Raw genomic sequence first — 18,940 nt, 5'->3', positions numbered from 1 at the left:
ATCTTTCTTTTAGTGATGGTTTAAACTGTCAAGAAAAGGGCTCACCTCTCAATTTTAAGCTCTACTGAACCATCTTTGCCGTTTGTCGGTGAACTTCTTAGGACTGAGGCTAAACAGGGCAATACATGACTGACCACAGATATTTTTTTACAGCTAATACAATTTCAGCATTATGTGCACTCTCGCTAGTGTCATGTAATTGCATCCTTATTCATCACCCGCCCGCCCCCAGTATAATGGGCTGTTATAGAAAAAAAGGCCCCTGTGTCATTCTGTTCTTACCCCTTGGTTATTTCTAAATGTCAGATGTTCAGTCAGGTTAGAAAGGGCTATTGAATGGCTCTACTTCTGTGGACCAGCATCATTGGCTAAAACGTCCATCAGTGACAGGGATGATGAGTGGCTGGTAATTTGCCTTGAAAACAAAGCACGGTTTCAACATTTAGATGCAAATGATACATTTAAAAGGCAAACGAAAGAGGGGAATGCATTATGGCTCTCTGCTTTTAATATTTGTGTGTTGTATTTGAATAGCTTTTTGAATGAAGAGTTGCATTGCTGTGGTGATTACAGTGTCAGGGGCTCCTCTAATTAGATTCCTGGTGACCTCCCTGTCAGCTGACAGGTGGGAATTTTAATTGCAGGGGATTTCTTTAGACACTAACATCCAGATGCCACATGATCAAACTTTGTAAACTATTGGAGATCTTCTGTAAAAAACAGGTGATTACGTTTGCTAAAAATACAACTTGGCAAATTAGTTTATGCCTGTTTCGTCACTTAGCACCTGCAAAGCCTGGACAGAGATGTGTGTCCTTTTTTTGAGAAGAGAATCATTACTGAGAAGCCAGTGCTGGCATTTCCGGTTGCCAGATTACGTCTCTACTTTGACAGGTCAAAGCTGACATGATGGGTGAGTCTGAGCTAAGCTGTTACCCGTGTGTTGTTTAATTATACGACGCTTTTGGGCATCATTACTCCGATGCAGGTGGCAGATTGATTTGCGAAATGTGGATTTTTTTCCCGTGCATTCCAATTGTTATAACCTGAACAACACTAGAAGTATGAAATTGTGATCAACTACTGAACAGTATGTTTGCAACATGGCACAACACCATGACACTTGGGTGTAGCTGTGACGTACAACCTGGTCACAGTCTTTCGTTGAAGCCAACAAACCTCAATGAACAAAGTGTTAGTTCATCTCTTATATATGTAGATATTTTGGAAATCTCCTGTCAAGAAGTACATACAAATTCGATTGAACTATTTGATCACACAGGTATGACGATTCTTGTTGTCCCTGCAACATTCAGCATTGAAAAAATCATGGTATATATTAGAGCCCGACCGATATGGATTTTTGGGGGCCGATGCTGGTATCGATATTTGGGACGAGATTCCAGATACAGATACATCGGCTGATATATATATACACACACTGAAGAAGGTCCGCACTAAAGACATTGGCAAAGCATCTTCTCAACTCCAGGAAGTTGCATTGAGCCAAGCTGGTAATAAGCAATTCTATAAAATGTATAAACACTATATATAGTGTTTGGTGTTTTGTTTCACCTCAAAAAATGCTTCTACCTGGGTGTTTTTAATCCTCATCAACATTCCAAAATGTGACGTATCTTCAGCATGCAGGCCAACTGATCTGAGTTGAGGCAACATAAAATCAGCATACAGTAGTTTATGCATCTAAACAGTTTGAAGCGCTGCCAGTGAACACGCATTGATTTTGAGCCAGTGAGTCTCCACTACCGACACCTCCAGCTGGGATTGTGTCCAGGACTGTGATCCGGTTGAAGACATAGTTTGTGGCTGTTTCCAACATGAGGTGAAAGGTCCGGGGGACAGCAGTGTCTCCTCTGCAGAGCGATGCTACGTCAGTCTTCGATCCCAGGATGCCTTTCTCTCTTAATTATGAACTGGTTTGATTGGGTTTAACCTTGTTGCTGCTAAAGCTGGTCTATTTAACTGTGTGACACAGTCAATAATCCCGTGTTAGGGCGCAGGCTGTGTTCAATGTTGCAGTATACTCTTCTGATGGGAGCTTTGATTAATCCCAGTTCACGCATGTTATGCCTAAAGAGCCAAATGTCCTTCCCTCCTGCTGTATGACGCCTCTACGGCCTCTGCCATGAACAGAAGACATTTTTCGTCATTGTACTAAACATGCATGTAAGTAACAGTCGTGAGCAGGGTGTTGTTTTTAGCCCTGTCTGCGTGTGAAGAAAAATAACTGAACAACGCATCTCATCACTTGGTGGGATTGTTACTTGGGTTGGTTTCTCCAGATGATGATCTTTCTGAGTAGATCTGTTGAGGAATGCGAGGGACAACACATGCGCACAGTACGATATTATAGAGCAGGGCCAATGTTTGCCTGCCTGCTGCAGTGTTATCCACAGTTGTCTACAGAGGTTTCTGAATCGTTGGCTCATTTTCTCATAACTCAAAAGACTAGAAGCAAAACTCTACAAATATGTGGCATTAGCATATTTTGGTTTTGAAACAAATAACTTTTTTACATATGCAAATGAATAAGAGATTATTAGATGATACCCATGTCCCGTTATGCAGGAAGCAGAACCCAAATGCAGAGGTGGTGAGGAGAAATATTTAATGATAAAAAATAAAAAAAAACGTAGAATGTTCACAACATGTAGCAAAAGGCCAAAACTGGAACACTGGAGATGGGGGGAAAATCACAGGAACAGAAGTTCAGGAACAGACTGGGAGAAAACACTAGGAACATACCGGGGAAGACAACCAGGAAAACGGACGATCCAACCCAGACTGAGGGAAATAGAACATAGGTGAGACCCATAAGGAACAGGTGCAGACAACCACAGGGGCACGAGACACAGGAAAAACAATACACCAGAAACTAGACACAGGACAGGAAGTGAAACAACACAATGAACTACTTCAAACTAAAAAGGAACCAAACACAAGGGATCAAAAGCACTAAAATAACAGATGCAACGACAAAGTCCTTGCGGATCATGACAACCTAGACTCTTAAACCCCAAGGTGATGTGTTCTTGTGTCTTGTTTTGTCCGGACAAAAGACGCAATCCTAAAAACGATCGGCTTTAAAGGTATAAATACAGAAAAGAAGCATAACCTCAGAATGTTGGTTCTCATTTTACTTAATAAATGAACTGAAACGAATATTTGATCCTTAGAGTAGATGCAGATCAATTTTCTGTTCATCAATTAATCGGTTTATAGTTTAAACTTGTGACGAGTCTTAGTTTTGAAATAATTAGTAACTGTGATGATGAACTGGTGGAGTAAATAGTCAGTTTCCTATAATCATGTGAACATTGAAGCAGAATCTCAAAGCTCTAATCCAAGAGCCTCTTGGATGAGGGGTGAATATGGTTTAAATATGGTTCTGGAACTATTTGGTCAAAAAGGCATAAAGCTGGCCACCTTGTCAATGGTGGATCACCATTTCCAAGCTTGTTTCAAGTGTCTGCAAGTATGTTTTCATTAGATAGTCTTTGTATTATATTTGGCAGAACAGCAGGAATAGTGTTGACTGATACAGTCAACCATGCCCTTTATAATCCCTATCCCACCTGGTTTATCTCAACTTGAAACAGAAATCAGTGGAGAACAGTTATTGCCTTTTAAATTACAACATAATCTCAAAATTCAAAATGAGCTGCATTATATAAGAGGAGCTGATTTGTATTGCCCTGTGTAGTTTGTTTTCTTCCTTTTCAGTGGACCGGGTTTTTCTTTTTTCTCTGTAATATTGATCGCTGATGTCACTGTCCATCAGACGGAGTATTTGCATGGTAGCTTCCCAAATGCACCGGCGGGTTTTGAAGCCAAGTCGTGATCTAAAGTTTCCCTATCTGAAAGTGCCGTTAAAGAGGCGATAACCAGTGATCAGCAGAGCCGGATTGCTGCTGGGAGTGTTTTTAGTGGTGCGTCCTGACCTACCTCGCCGAAGGCCCCTCGAGATGGATTATGAACTGTCACATCATGCCGACGCACACGCACACGCACACGCACACGCGCTTACTCAGACATGCCCACACACGTATCAGCATCGTAGCCAGCTAAATGAGAAACAGGCTGGAGATTTTGCCCACGGTAGCAGATGCATGCGTATGATCCTGAAAACGGAGCCGGATTCGTTGCCTCTAAAGTACACAGAAGATTTAGATCGGTTAGATCATTAGCTGAAATAATGGGTGTAGAGAGAAATTAAATGATAGATAAACACACACATACACACACAGGTCTGGCTACATGCCCTGTTTACAACCGAACAATGACACCACACTATCCCCAAATGGCGTGCTCCACCTCACTCATCAGTTTATGCCTGAACTTCCTGGTTTTTTTTCTTCCTCTGCAGTGCACTCATTGCTGCTGGCGTGAGTAGTGACCAAAGAGCAGATGGACAAATACACATTGTACTGAATCATGGCTCAGACAACATACTTCCACAGCAATATTCTCTTCTCCCTTTTCGTTTCTCACCTTTATTAAAAGACATCATTTTTTCTCAGCTTCATTTTACATCTCACAGTAAAAACACGTTGCATGTGCAGTGCCTTTCAAGAAGGTTTCTCCTCCCTGTTTTTCCTCTGCCAAGCTTTAGAGGCTCAGCTCAGAGAGACTGTGCGCGCACAACAACAATTGGCTGGTTGCTTCAACAGTCAGCCTTATGGGAGAGAGGTTAAAAGAAAGCAGCCACTCTTTCAGAAAAAAAGAACCCTCACAACATCTTGGCTGCAGTTTCCAGAGGGCACACGGGAGACTGAAGTCAGCTGGAAGAACCTTCTATGATCCTGAGAGCACGTTTTTATCCACCACCATCCGACATCACATCGCCTGCTCCCTGCAACACAAGTACATGTCATACTCCTAACACATTTTCGTCATTGTTTCAATTCATTTGGTTTGCTCTTTTAATCACGTCTTCTCAGATCATCCTCTTCTGTGATGCTCTTATGATCTTCTTATGCCGATGCACCCAACTCCCAATATTTCCATGATAAAGTGGGAAAACACATAAATACGCATTTTCCTCTGCAGATTTTCGAGAAACGTGCCTCATGGTAGAACATGGGAGCTTTTCCAAAGGCAGTGTATATTTTATATATGTTGTATTTCATGTTTTCCTGGGAATTAGCAGGACGTATCACGGTTTTAATCAGTGGATCTTCGTGAAAGGAGCTGTTCAGGAGTGGAAGGGGATTTTTTTTCTTATTTCAGGGAGAAGGCTGAATGTTTTTATTAAATGTATTTGATTGTTTTATTATCAAGCTCCTGTTAAGTCATTCCGTGGTTGTTGTTTGTTTTTTTAAATCTTTGCTCTGAAATCAGTGCAAGTCAATGACGTCTTGCAGTGCTGATTGTCAGCCCGATAGATTTTATTTTTCTTCCACCAGGAAATTGGACAAACTTCTGAAGCAGCCTCTTGCATAAAAAAATAGTGAAGTTACAGCAAGCAAAGCAATTAGAGTAGAGTGCTTAAATCATTTATGTAAAGTAATCTCACTGGGCTGTCAAACTGTCTCCACTGGTTAGTCGTCTTCTTCCAGAAAAATGTCCTCCATAGTTTTTATGTGTTTTCAGAGTCATGAACATCCTCAACCATTTTTTGTGTTTGTAAACACAACTTATGATTCACTCGCTCATTAACCTGATTTTGCGTGTTACCGTGCTGTCGGTGAACACTGACGTCTGTTGTATTTATCTCTGTGCATGCCGTCAGTGGAATATACAGCAGAGACGGGATCATCATCATCCCTCTCAGTATGGAGTGTGATGGTGTGAGAGGCTGTTCGTCAAAAAAAAAAAAAGAAAAGAAAAACAGCAGATGCTTGTTGATGAGTGACAGGTGAGATTTTAGGTCAAAAGATGAATGGGTGATTATTATAGCTTGAATCAACCACCTTTTTAGATTCCATATCTTGGTTGAATAAATTTAATCAGAAATGTCCTCGTCAAGTGTGTAGAAAGTCGTCAGTGATAAAGTGCATTACCATTTAATTTTGATTTAGAATGTCATATCAAAATTTCCTTGAATCTATTTAGTACTGTCGCTTCATTAGATTTTACTTTATTTCTGAGTTTAAGGGCTGCGACATTTAATTGATCAATTGATCAATCAATTAGTATTCGACTAGGGAATTAATCGCTAACTATTGTGACAATCGATTAATCTTAAAAAAAAAGCTGACATGCACGAAGATCAGTGGACCTCTGTTGATGTCTTGGTCTAGTCAGTGCATGATGAGTCAAGAGGATCATAGAGTGACACCAACTGTAGGAGCAATCATTCATGACAGTGTGCTGTTACGTTATTTATTAGTTTTTATTATTCATATTTATTAACCATCTTTCATCTAGAAAAGCATACTCCAATTTATATAGAGTGAGAATATGTATCAACATTATACTTAACTGATTTCAATTATAATTCTTCAAATGTAAGATGTTCCACTCACTCACTTAAATTTGTAATGGATTATTTCTATATTAGGTTATTACCATTTCAGGTAATTTTTGAGAAATTGTGTTATAATTTATAGTTCTTTGTTTTTTGGGGGGGAAATAATTAGAATAAATGACCATTAAATTAGTAAGAAAAGGGGAGCCATGAAATAAAGCATTACCTGTGATCTTTTTTGTTTTTTGTCTCTTGCTCACAGGGAGTAGGTGCTGACCCCCACACCGCCCTGGCTCTGTCCCCCGACTCCAAGCTGGCCAAAGAGAAAGCGGAGCAGCCCTCGTTCCAGCTCCCGGACTCTGATGAGTTGACCGTCAGGATAGGTAGAGCTGGACCCCTCTCAGGCAAGGCCTCCCTTCATATACCCACATCAAGTGTCATAGGTCAATTCAAAACCAGGTAGCCATTGTATGGCCACTTCTAGCAAATGATGTCTCACCGATGCAGACTGAAAATGTCGAGAAGAGGGGCTGCATTGGCTACCGCTATAAAATGTCCCCTGGAGCTTCTCTGATGGCTTCTCTTCATCTGTCAGTTCACTCTTTTTCTCTGTTCCCTTTTCTCCAACCTGCCTCATCCGTCTCTCTAATAATCAAGTGGTGTTCCTCCGACTTTGAATGGTGATAGCACAAACAGTGATCCTTTGTGGCTCTGTGGGCACAAACTTTAATTCACTCCTCAAACAATGCGTTTTGTTATGCTAGTAAAACAGAGTGCGACACGGTGGAAAATGAAAGAGTAAACAGGTGCGAGTAAAGTGGAAAAAAAAAAAATCTTGACAGACAGGATACACAAAGGAAATCAGTGCTCATTTGTGGATAAGTGTTTCTGTGTGTGTGCGAGTGCTAAAACGGCGGTGCTGTTTGCAGCAGATAAATCAATGTTGTTTCCTCGCCTCGCTGGCTGCTGCCATATTAGACACAATGACATTTCAGTTCATTTGTTATGTTCAGTGAGTTTTTATACTGTGTACCTGCTCGCTAACTGCGAGCTCTGTAATTCTCTTGATTTCAAGCCAGGTTACATACGACGGAAAACTGTAGACTAAATAATCTGCAGAGGAGATTAGGTTTTGCCTGGTGATCATGGTGTTGCAAGACAAGTTTAGGGTGCATCCACATCGAGGAAAAATCACAAGCGCTACAAGGACTCATTTTATAACGGAGCAATTCATGATGACCTTCTCAGGCCTTTATGTCATTCATTATTTTTCCTTCTCTGGTGTGGCAAAGAGCTCATGAAGAAATCACAATTTATGAGCCTGCTGAATTCCAACTGTAACTCCATCTGATTTCATGAATAGTGACGACCACGTAGAAACGAGAGAGCGCCTGCCGTCGGTAGGCTGCCGATGTGTGTTGTGTTTTTTAAATCATATCCGTGTTCTGGATTCAGAGGATAAAAAAATTGAAATTAATACTGTGGAGTACAGCTTTCCAGAGCAGTAGGTGACTTGAGTGCAGAGCCCACACTCAGACCACTCATGCAACAGTAATGTGGCACATCTTCTTCAGGAACACTTACATCCGCACGAAATCGATTTAATAACACGTATGGGGATCATATTCTCGGGCAAATCAATAAATATATATATATATTTTTTTTTTATTTTTTTTTTTTTTTTTCCAGTCTCAGTTTGGTGGAATGAAGTCCCAAAGAGATTTAGTTCCACTGGCAGATTTCCTACTAGCCCAGACAATACAAAAATCAAACACAGACCAATCAACTGAACAGAAAGTGAACTTCAATTAATTTGGTTAGTTTGAAATAACTATTTCTAAAGAGGTTAGGTACAGAGGTAACAGGTCTGAGTTGCAGTGGAACTCGACTGTCGGTTTGAGTGTCAGTGCACAGGAAACCATGTCTGACCAAGTGTCATCATCTTTCAAGGATGGAGGGCGTGTACCACTGGAGCTGGCCTCGTGTGGAACTCATGCCAACCCCACTCCTAATTTTAGTCGGTAGTTTGTTTTTTTGTTCACAATTTACTGGTAAAAATAAATAAATTCAAGAGTGGTAGAATTCCAAAACAAAAAGCAACATAATTGACCCTTCTGGGATATTGTTGGCGCAGCACAAACCTAGCACTCTGCCAGCTGGCATCTCTCAGGGTTTGTCCCATTACTGACTAATAAACACTCCTGCGCGATTTTCTTTTATTGTGTTTTTGGCTGTTAATGGCATTTGTGACTATGTATGTACCTCTGAGTCATTAAATGACTCAATCGTCCCCTTTCATTTCCATCGCTGTCACAGTGACCTCTTGTGTACCGTACGCATAGATTTGGATAGATTTAATGGTTATAAGTGACGTCGTTTCACAGTTTTAAATGTCAGGGGAGTTGGGCTGATCACTGGTGTCAAGGTAGAGTCGCTGAAAGTTAGATTTGAAGAAAATGCTGTGAAAAGTGTGGAGTTATATTGGAGGATATTTAAGGATCGTATCAGAGTAAGCAGCTGGAGGTGCTCAACTACAAAGACGACGCGATGACAATAAAACTGTGAAAAAAGAAAAATAACAACCGTATTCATGAGCATACAGCGTGACATCGTTCTGATAAGTTATAACCAACATCCTATTTTACGATCCTTATCAAATCATGCACTTTTTGAGAATGCTGTTATTCAAGCCAAACATGTTTGCCATTGTTAACATTCATGGTACATTTCCTGCAAAATCCAGGGATGAATATTTATTTTCCGGACGAGCTTCTAAACACCACTTAGAAATTCATTGCATCTCCACAGTTTGCCTGAAAACATCCGAAGAGGGTCAGCCAACACTGCCCAGTGCAGGGCAATACAGTAAAAAAGCACAGTAAAAGCGAATTGACAAAATAAATAAATAAACATTTTATTTATAGTGCCCTTTTCATCAAAAGATCTCAAAGGGCTACAGGTTAAAAGCAGTTTTGTTAAAAATAAAAATAAATAAAAAAACATCTAAGAGGGGGAACCAAAAGTGTTGCTAAAAAGAAATGTCTTAAGACCTTTTTTAAAACAGTCAGTGGATTGTGGTGCCCTCAGGGTGTCAGGGAGGAGCATTCCACAGGCGTGGGGTAGCAGCACAGAAGGCCCTATCTCCCATGGTCTTAAGTCTGGTTCTGGGTAAGTGTAGGAGGTTTGACAAGGACACTTTAAGCAACCAAACAAATCAGTTGTTACTTTATTGCTGCCATCACCAGTCCTTTGCTTACATTATTATCAAATTTGTATGTAGCTATCTCTTATCCTCAAAAATAGGACAAACTAAATATAATATTTCCACAAAAATGGGTTAGACAAAATCGGGCTTTGCATTTGTTTTCAGTGTATGTCGATTTTTCATGCCAGCAGATTTCTTCAGCTGTAGCAATCTGAAGCTATTATTAGACTACAGTAACATCTCGGCCCAGCAGTGGACGTTCTATCATGAATCCCCTGATGCAGTATGAAATACTGTTGGCCTTGGAAGTACCTTTGAGTTATTAACATAGGCAGTAAGCTAGTTTGACAGAAATGTTGTTGTTTGCAGCTTATGAAAGGGCAGATAAACACACTGTTGAATCCATTCCTTCCCAAAAAAATGCAGTCATGACCACTATCATTTCAAAAATAGCAATAAGTCGCATTTGGTGGTATGGTTCTGTTTTGAAACCCCACTGCCCTTCCACAATCATACGTGGAAAGCCTGAGGTAGGGAAAGCACACTTCCCTACCCTTCCATAAGCCTTGTTGGGATGAGGGGCAGGGAAAGCAGCAGTTAAAGACCCCCAGCACAGTGAAAATGAGGTCCCTGGGTGGAGGGGGGATTGCATTAGAAGCAGGAAGAGTGGGTAGGCTAAAGCAGCTTTAATGGAGTGCACAATATCTGGATACTTTTTCACCATTGCGAGGTATGACGAAAAGTGGCATTTTGAGTCATATATTAAACAAATGCTCTTCATTTTAAAAATATATTGGTCAGATGGGAATGGGAATGCAAGTTTTGGTTCGAAACGGCATATAGGCGGGGGGTCGCTCAGCCTTGGCAGAGGTGAGCACTCTGAGGGCTCTTGTTTTGGATTTGTAAAGGGGAAAATTAACCTGCGTCCAGACGCTTTATTCAGTGTATATCTTATTTCTCTACAGCCCCATGAGCGTCGCTTGAACATGCAAAGGCAGCAAAGCTGCAGTACCTAGTTACGGTTGCTAAGCTATGATTGCGATGTCAATGCTCGGGGAGGGAGAGGGGTCAGTTACTTTGCTCAAGGGAAGCTTACAGAGATGTTGCCTCGCGACTACAAACCTAACCTCCAGCCAGCAGACATCCACACATATGCTCACAATTACCAATACCTGTTTCTTAGAGAAACAGTAAATGAATTTCTGTCCTTGCTCATCGTCATCCACGTCAGAGTGCCCGTATTCCTGCATAGGACAACAGTGCCCTCAGTGAGAGGAGAGGCTGATTGCTAATTTTTAAGGCTGAAAGCTGGATTCTCACCACTTCATCACGTCTGGAGAGGGGAAAGAAACGCGAGAGGATAAAATTGCGTAATGCCGACTGCGCTTTAATTGTTCTGAATTGCTCTTCTAATATGCATGAGCATGAGGTCGTTCAACACGGGAGACGGGATGGTGCAAGTGGTATTGAACTTAATCTGTGGCTGCCAAAACATGAAGATGTGAAGAAATTGAGTATTCACACACACTCGCACTCATATATATGGGGCCAGTTTCAGTCACTGCTCAGTGGATGTTCTCCAAGGCTCTTATAGAAACTCATTTTGACTCTGCAATCAAACCCTATAACAGTATTCTTTTCCTAAACCCACACTGACTTCCTACTCTTTTCTTTTCAATATCCTTCAGTTATCTTTAAACATTTTTTCTGTCGGTTGACCTCTCTTTTCAATCTGTAGGTGTCTGATTGATTTGGGATCTGTTTCCTCTTGTATTCAGCTTCATCTTAATCGAAAACTGTTTGGGTGGGGGGGGGTTTCATCTGGCTTCTTGTTTCCAACGGCCTCTCTGTGACCCAGCAGTCACTCTCTTCGCAGCCATCACAGGAGATAGAACACAAACCAAACATCCCTTTGGCCCTTTTGATGTGGTATATGAATGTGGATGGTATGTATTGCCATTTTACCTCATTCTAATCTTTGAAACAGGATGTCAGCTGTTTGAAACCTCAATTAAATTGCCTTTCACTGGCAAGACAGTCATCCGTTGAAAAGAATAAATTGATTTTCTGTTCTTAAAAAGGAGCACTAAGAGACTCTCGTCTTCCAGCTGTCCACATTGGTTCAGTGCAATCGATGGTACACGAAGATTAAAGTAATACTATTCAATGTCCACCCCCCCACCCACCCAATTATAATTCAATTTAAATTTGTAACCATTATGGGCAAAGATGTTGATTGCTACTCCCTACATATTACATATGATAGGCATTAAACCTATGGCCATATAAATGTAAAACATGGAAATAAAAAAAAAGATACACTGACAGTCAAACGTTTAAGAACACCCACTATTTTTTAAAGATTATATTGAAATTTAAGCAGCTCAAGTCCAGTGAATACTGTTAAATTGTTAAATTGTAAGTGGGAAGTGCTCTTAAAATTATTTTTTTTAAAAAGAGGTAAGGTAAACAAAACCCCAAAATCATATTAATTTCATACAAATACACGACAAAACTGCTGTTGATGACATTCAAGCCCCGTCGGAGCAAACTGTGTTACTACTGTTTGGGAAATACTGTACTCAGGAAGTAGTACTTTGTTATACTAATCAGAATGTGGAGAAAAGGCAAGTAATAGGAAGAAAGACTGGTTGGCGAGGGGTTCATCCTACAGCAAGATAACGAGACAAATATTAGAAGTATAGAAAGATAATTTTTATATCTTCACAAGTCCTATTGTGAATTTTGTCGCAATAGGACTCAACGGCAGGATGTCGCACTCGCATGTATTCTTTCGCGTCTTCAACAGAGAATCCTCTCTTTACATTTGAATGCGTTGACGTAATGTGTTGCCGAACTGCAAAGTGGTCCTGCTGCTTGCGGAAGAATTTGGAGAAATTGCATGAATCGCCTTTATCCATATATCCTAAGAAAAGCGGGGTGGGTGAGTGCAGGTCCTCCCTGGTGTTCAAAGTCTGTCTCGGTGTGGTTGTCGAGTTTATTTCCCATCAAATTCCATTTGAGCATTGCATGGCACATGGTATGTCTCACAATAGACAATAGGACCATTACAATAAATTTCATCTTCTCACGTAATGTCTTGCCATGTTAATAAGGTATGCTACCACAGATAGCAGGTAGAAACCTGTTGGTGTTCGTCTGTTGTCTTTGTTTCAAGCACGCCCATGTCACACGTCAACGCAACACGTACACTTGAGCGCTCAGACACCAGATTACAACCTTATTGCCAGCTAGTGAGCGTGTGTGGCATTTCTCACTAACTTTCATGAAAACAGCCCTCTTCTTCTGACTCTACAAGTCATGAGTCATGTTTAATAGATCAGTGCTTTGCTTCCTGCTGTTCTCCAGGTATTTCAAGTGGCATGAAGCCCCTTGTAAGCATGTACCCACTCAGGAATGCATGCACTCACACGTACACACATACATGCGCAAAACTATTCCAGTTCCTTTTCATAGTTAATGCATGGCTTCTGAATAATTCAGTCAGCATTAGGAGGAATCAAAGTGTGCCTTGTGGCGTTCTGTTTATTTAGGTCTTGAAATTTAGCAATATACTAAAATGACAAATGGGATTAGATTTAAATTTGGCAAAATATGTCATATTGAAATCTATTTCCCAGTGTGCCTCTGGGCATGTTTTTTTTAAAAAAATGTTATTATTCTTTTAGGCCTTTGGGCAAAAGCTGCAGCCAACATCATGACCGTACTTTTATAATGAGGAGGAGGTGACGCTTGTGATCAAAGGAATGTCATCATGCATTTTACCCATCACATCATATATCTGTGCGTCAGAAAATTTTTAACAAGGTGGACTGAAAAATGCACTTGTTTGATCTCTACCGTGAAATTACATAAAGGAATGGTATCCTGTATGTCAGGTCATGCAGTAGAAAAACTGCAGAAATTGCACTCACCAAGTTGCTTGCATACACTCTATGGCTTTGTTTTAACTGACCTCGGGGAGTGGAGTTATGAATTTTGGGTTTCATTATTCCTTTAATCGATATGGCAGTATGGGTAGATACTTCTTATAGTCAATGCACAAACAGTCCAACTGTCACTCTTCTCTTGTATCCCTTTGAGAGTTGATTTTCTCTGTTACAAACTGATTTTTGGGTCTCTTGACATGCCTGTCATAGGAATGTTTGAAGCTAAATGCCAATATCCTAAGGTATCCATCAATCCCTTGGATTAATATCCACATTGATACTCACATTTTCATGTGGATCAGATATTGGCCCGATCCACAATCAAGAGACTGGCCTCCTATGAAACTGAACCCCTGGGTCATCTGTGCAAGCAGCTTATTATGACCCATATTTATGTTTCATTATAAAGGGACCTCTAGCAGCTGTAGTAATTATGATGGGGGCAAGGCAAAAGTTAGGCAGTAGGAAGGTAGGACGTGGTGCATAGAGCGACGAGGTCTGTGTTCGGAGGAGGTTGGAGTGGATGGACTTTTACACAGAAGCCAGTCCCCATATTGTCTTTCATCCATGACCTTGACACATCCTTCTGCACTAGTTATGTTGTCAATTTGGAACATTCGTAGCACGATTTTGTTTTAACTTGTGCCGTTTTCCTTTACTCCGTGGGTGCAGAACTGGCTTTGGCAGCTGCTCACAGCCTCTCAGCCCTGTTTCTAAACACCAGTAATTTTGCAGTGTGAACTGTGTGTGTGTGTGTTTCATTTGATGCACTGAGTGTGGTGTGTTTGCGCCAAAGACCAAATCTATACTTAAACTTTCCACCATAAAGTTTTTTTTTTTTTTGCTCCAGTGACTAGGGGGTGCGGTGCGCTGGTCTTGAGTGAACCAAACAAAAAACTCACAGGTGCTATCGTCCCAGTACGTTTCTTAAGGTGTCAGGTATTGGGGTTTACACACTGCACAGCATTTGACTGGCTGGCTACCGTTACACTAAATTGAACACTGAATTGAACTCCCTCGACATTTGCCAACTATTTGAAGGACGGTGAGCCTTCAATTTCAGATTGTATTTAGTCCCCCTGAGAAAATCTATTAGTAATGTGTTTATGGCTAGCTACACTGATGGAAGGTCATCAAAGAAAACAGAAATATGCTTTTATATTTTAATGAGTGAGGATTTTGAATAGATAATAGGATTTTAAAATAAAAATTCGACATAAAAAAGTAATTGTATTAACAATTAACTTGTGCACTATATCACATTATAGATATCTGTCTGCTTATTATGTGTGTGTCTATGTTTAGAGTTCAAATCCTGAAGGGAAGGAAATTGGCCATAACTCATTAAGGATTTGTCAAATCATCCTTGTGGCTAGAGCACAACAGCTAATTTAGCACTTTTGTACTGGACTGTAAACCCCCTGTGACCCTAAAGGACGAGCAGCTGGGGTTATTGAATAGATGGATGAATTGGATTACCCATGTCGGATGCAGATAGAGGATGAGTATACCAAGGCCTTTGTACGTGCAAATTTATCCTAAGTAAATCTTGTTGTCTCTTTCCCCACACTTCTGGCTCAGACAAGTGAGTAATCTATGATGTATAAGACGCACCAGGAGATCGAAGTGAAGGTAGGCCAAACTCGGTCGAAAGATCCGCAAAGGATGAAAATATTTGATTCCTGTAGACGTCATTCACAGACAAATAAAATTAATCTTTTTAGTGATTCAAATGAATGGTTCGTAGATATCGTGTCCATAACGAGTGCTGATGAGAACTGTAACGAGTCTCTCACAAATCCCCTAAATCCCAGTCTCATTTACCATTTATAGGTTAAGGAAAAATCCACCCTCTAACAGTTTGTGATGTACCTTGCATCTGTGTATGCACCTAACTGGACAAATGCAGAAGTTGCTTCAGTGTTTTTCTATTTTTTTAAATCAAAAATCAAGGGAATGTTTTCAAACCTTCCATCAGTCACAGTGTTGTGTTTTCAGTACTGACAGCCAACATCTCCCTGCCTGATGCAATTTGGTGGTTCGTGAAAGACATTTTGGAAAATGCAAGAAATCACGAACCCAAGATGCAGGCAGGGAAAAGGAGAGGGGAAGCTTGTGTGTTGGTCTTCAAACGGTAACATTCGCACCAGCCAACATTAACAGACAGACAACCAACAACATGCTCGACAGAAATACTCTTTTCTCTTCTTGTCTGTGTGTTGCCGTGCTCACTACATATGAAAAACATATGTCTGTGTCTGTATGTAATTCACATACCAAGACAGATGGACAGCCAGGCAGGTGGGAATATAATGTCGGCAGATGAGCACAGGAGAAAAATTCTTATAACAAAACTAAATTTGACCAAAGAAAACAAATCCACAGGGAACAAACCCACATGATGCTTTGCAATCTGTTTTTGCTGTAGCAGGATTAATGATGCAAACATTAGAAACATGTAAATGTTGGTGTCTCCCTTGTGCCAGAATACAAATCGCTCTTCCAATTTCTGCTAAATTGTGCCACACTATTATCCCAATATAAAATCAAAGAAGAGAAGGACCATCACCTGCCAACATAGAAGCAGAACCCTTACCCAGAAGTTTGGTAATTTCTCTCACTATGATATTTGCCAGAAGGCAGCACCACAAATGTGTTCAGACATAGGAAAGTGAGGGGGATAAAAGCAAACAGAGCTGCAATAAAAGAGACTGAAGGAGAGAAAAGGATTTTTCTGATTAAGAAGTGCTGCTACTACTGCGATATTCTTAGTGTAAGTTCATTTAGAGTTCTCGGAGCAATGAAACATATCTTTTCTATTGACTTATAGTACCTTCTTGTTGGTACTGGATTGATGACTGATTTTAGATAGCGCCAAATCGTTTGCTGACGAGTTAATGGACAATTCTCAGTTGCGGTCTAATCAGTCAGTGGCAGTCCACTAAGAAGTCACATCTCACAGTTTCAAGTAGCTGACGATGCAACGCTAGGGCCAGACGAGCTGGTGACACAAATAGAAAATCCTCTATAGAACAGACACTCCACTTTGAACGTCGCAGTAATTGAAAGTGTCATTAAGTGACATTTCATGACAATACATTGTGCCGCTTACCGTCTGACACAATCGTGGTTTTCTAACAGTGCAGTCAAATTGACAACCACATTTGTTTCGGTTGTCACCAAATTTAACAAGAGCTCAGAAATTCTTTAATCATCTTTTGGGTTCAAAGCTTCATAGATTAAAATAAAAGTGGTAGTTAGTAGGATAACAATACACATTGGATTACATTAGATTAGTAATGGATTACAAGTTAAAGCTACAGGGTCTAGTATTTAGAAGAACTTATTCACAGAAATTGAATAGATTGTCCATAAACATGCGTTCATATATGTATAATCACATGCAACAAAGAACCAATATTTTGTGTGAGTAGAACAAAAGTGATTAGTTCCGTTACTGTGATAAGGGTGACGAATTAAATAGAGTGATATTGATGGCAGAGGTTTCCAAGGAGACATGTGTGTCACAGCGTCATTGGATCAGTTGTCTTGACGAATACAAGATGTTATAATACATTGTCTTGTCTGCCTCTCCTTGCTAAAATGATTGCTTTTTTAAAGAGAATACACATTTCTCTCTGGAGGTGTGTGTGTGGCCTCATTAATGTGGCAAAGTTGTTTTTTTTTGTACATGGTATCCACATCAGGGTAAGTTGCCTGGCAACAATGGGCAATGGATGCAGTTCAGTTGTTTACTCCCTGTTTCTCGCCCACTGACCACTGCACTCTCTTTCTCCCTGTTATCACTGCCTCTCTATTGCTGCGACTGTCTGTCTCTCACGCACAGATAGTCCAGTTTGTAATCAAACTAAATCTTTTTATGTATTAAATTATCAGCATTGCTGTGTTATATACAGTAGTTGGTGTCTTCAACAAAAAACAGGGACCATAGATGGAGATGTTAAATGCAAATACCCTCATTGATTTTTTGACAGTCCACCGGTCCACTGATGCGACAGGATTTCTCCCGGTTCTCCAGATGGCCAGTCAAACTATGACAGACCGGTCTGTTGTCAATGTGTCTATGTAAGAGAGAGAGCGAAGGGGAAGCAACAGAGGGGCTGAGCACAAACCACTTTATTAGAGATCATTTATCTTATTGTGAGACGTGTAAAAAAATAGATTTTTGGTACCTTGTGAAACTGTGCAGGGCCGTCACCATTGATGAAATTAATGGGAACACTGGCCAGGATGGGTGGCATCTTGTTCTCCTCCCGTGTGAGAACCCCTGGTTGCTGTGTGCATTACAAGATGGAAAAAATGAACAGGTGTAACGTCATATCTTCACAATTCCTTTGTGTTGTTTGCCATCTTTTTTTTTTGTCCTTCTGCTGCCAGAGAGACATGAGGACAGTGCAAAAGTTCATCTTCTTCTGTTCACGCTGGTTCACTCTGTCTTGTTTGTACATGTTGTCATGCTGATTTGAGCTCCCGGCAGAGAGGAATCGTCAAGTCCTTTTCAAGGCAATTTGCGGCTTTTTTATTTTGGTGGCACGCTATCACGCAAGACCTTCTTGATGTTTTGCCGATGCTCAACTTTCCTATGACTCTGACACTGACATAAATGTTGCAGAAAGACGCCACTAGATAATGAATACAAAAGGAGATGGAGCGTGAAGGATGGTTTTCATCACATTCGGGGTCCTTCTTGACTATTCACTTTTAGTTACTATTCACTTCATAGCACTTGGTCTTCTGATCATGCTACAAGTAACCCACAATGATGTTTGGCTAAAAAAATACCGATACACATCATACATCATTCACTAAAAACAATACATACGGGCACTTTATCACTGTTATTAATGTTTATGGGTTCGCTGCTGTTTCATAATTACCAAACCAGATTTTGGCCAGTCACATGGGGCACTACCTATTGGGCTCTGCTAATGACCAACGGCAGCTGCAAAAACATAGAAACAATGTGAGACAGAAGCGCCCCCCCATATCCAAAATGATGGGGAACTTTTGAATGCTAACAAAATACAAATGTTTTATGTTTGTTAAAATCCTAAAGTTCCAGTTGAGTAGTAGATACTTGTTTTTTGGTTGTTTTGATTTTGAATAAGACCAAAGACAGATAACATCTTTGCAAAAAATACATTGTGGAATGAAAGAACCAAGAAGGGGCCTCAGGTCTCTGTTGAGGGGATTCCAACCAGTGACACATAATTCACAGGTTCAGCCCTACAAATATTATTAGCCAAGTCAAAGGTCTATATGGCTCCCATAAGAAAATGTTTCAAAGTTTGGATTTCCAATGTTAAAATAATTGAGTACAGTTTTCATGTCAGT

At 40.5% G+C, this 18,940-nt stretch overlaps 1 protein-coding gene across 6 annotated transcripts in view; it reads left to right on the top strand.

The window, feature by feature from the left end:
- Nucleotides 1–18,940, top strand: part of slc39a11 (solute carrier family 39, member 11) — a 109,154-nt gene that overhangs the window by 68,772 nt on the left and 21,442 nt on the right. For 5 of the 6 annotated variants that reach the window (XM_035613517.2, XM_035613520.2, XM_035613516.2 and 2 more), the window contains one exon: nt 6,693–6,834. In XM_035613517.2, coding sequence (XP_035469410.1) covers nt 6,693–6,834 — 142 coding nt within the window. The remainder of the gene's footprint in view (nt 1–6,692; nt 6,835–18,940) is intronic. The other variant, XM_035613519.2, reaches the window with a different exon arrangement.

Source organism: Scophthalmus maximus, chromosome 16 (assembly GCF_022379125.1).
Source record: "Scophthalmus maximus strain ysfricsl-2021 chromosome 16, ASM2237912v1, whole genome shotgun sequence".
In the NCBI taxonomy this organism is placed as follows: domain Eukaryota; kingdom Metazoa; phylum Chordata; class Actinopteri; order Pleuronectiformes; family Scophthalmidae; genus Scophthalmus; species Scophthalmus maximus.
The sequence above is the reverse complement of the archived record's forward strand: the minus strand, read 5'-3'. Positions and strand labels throughout refer to the sequence as shown.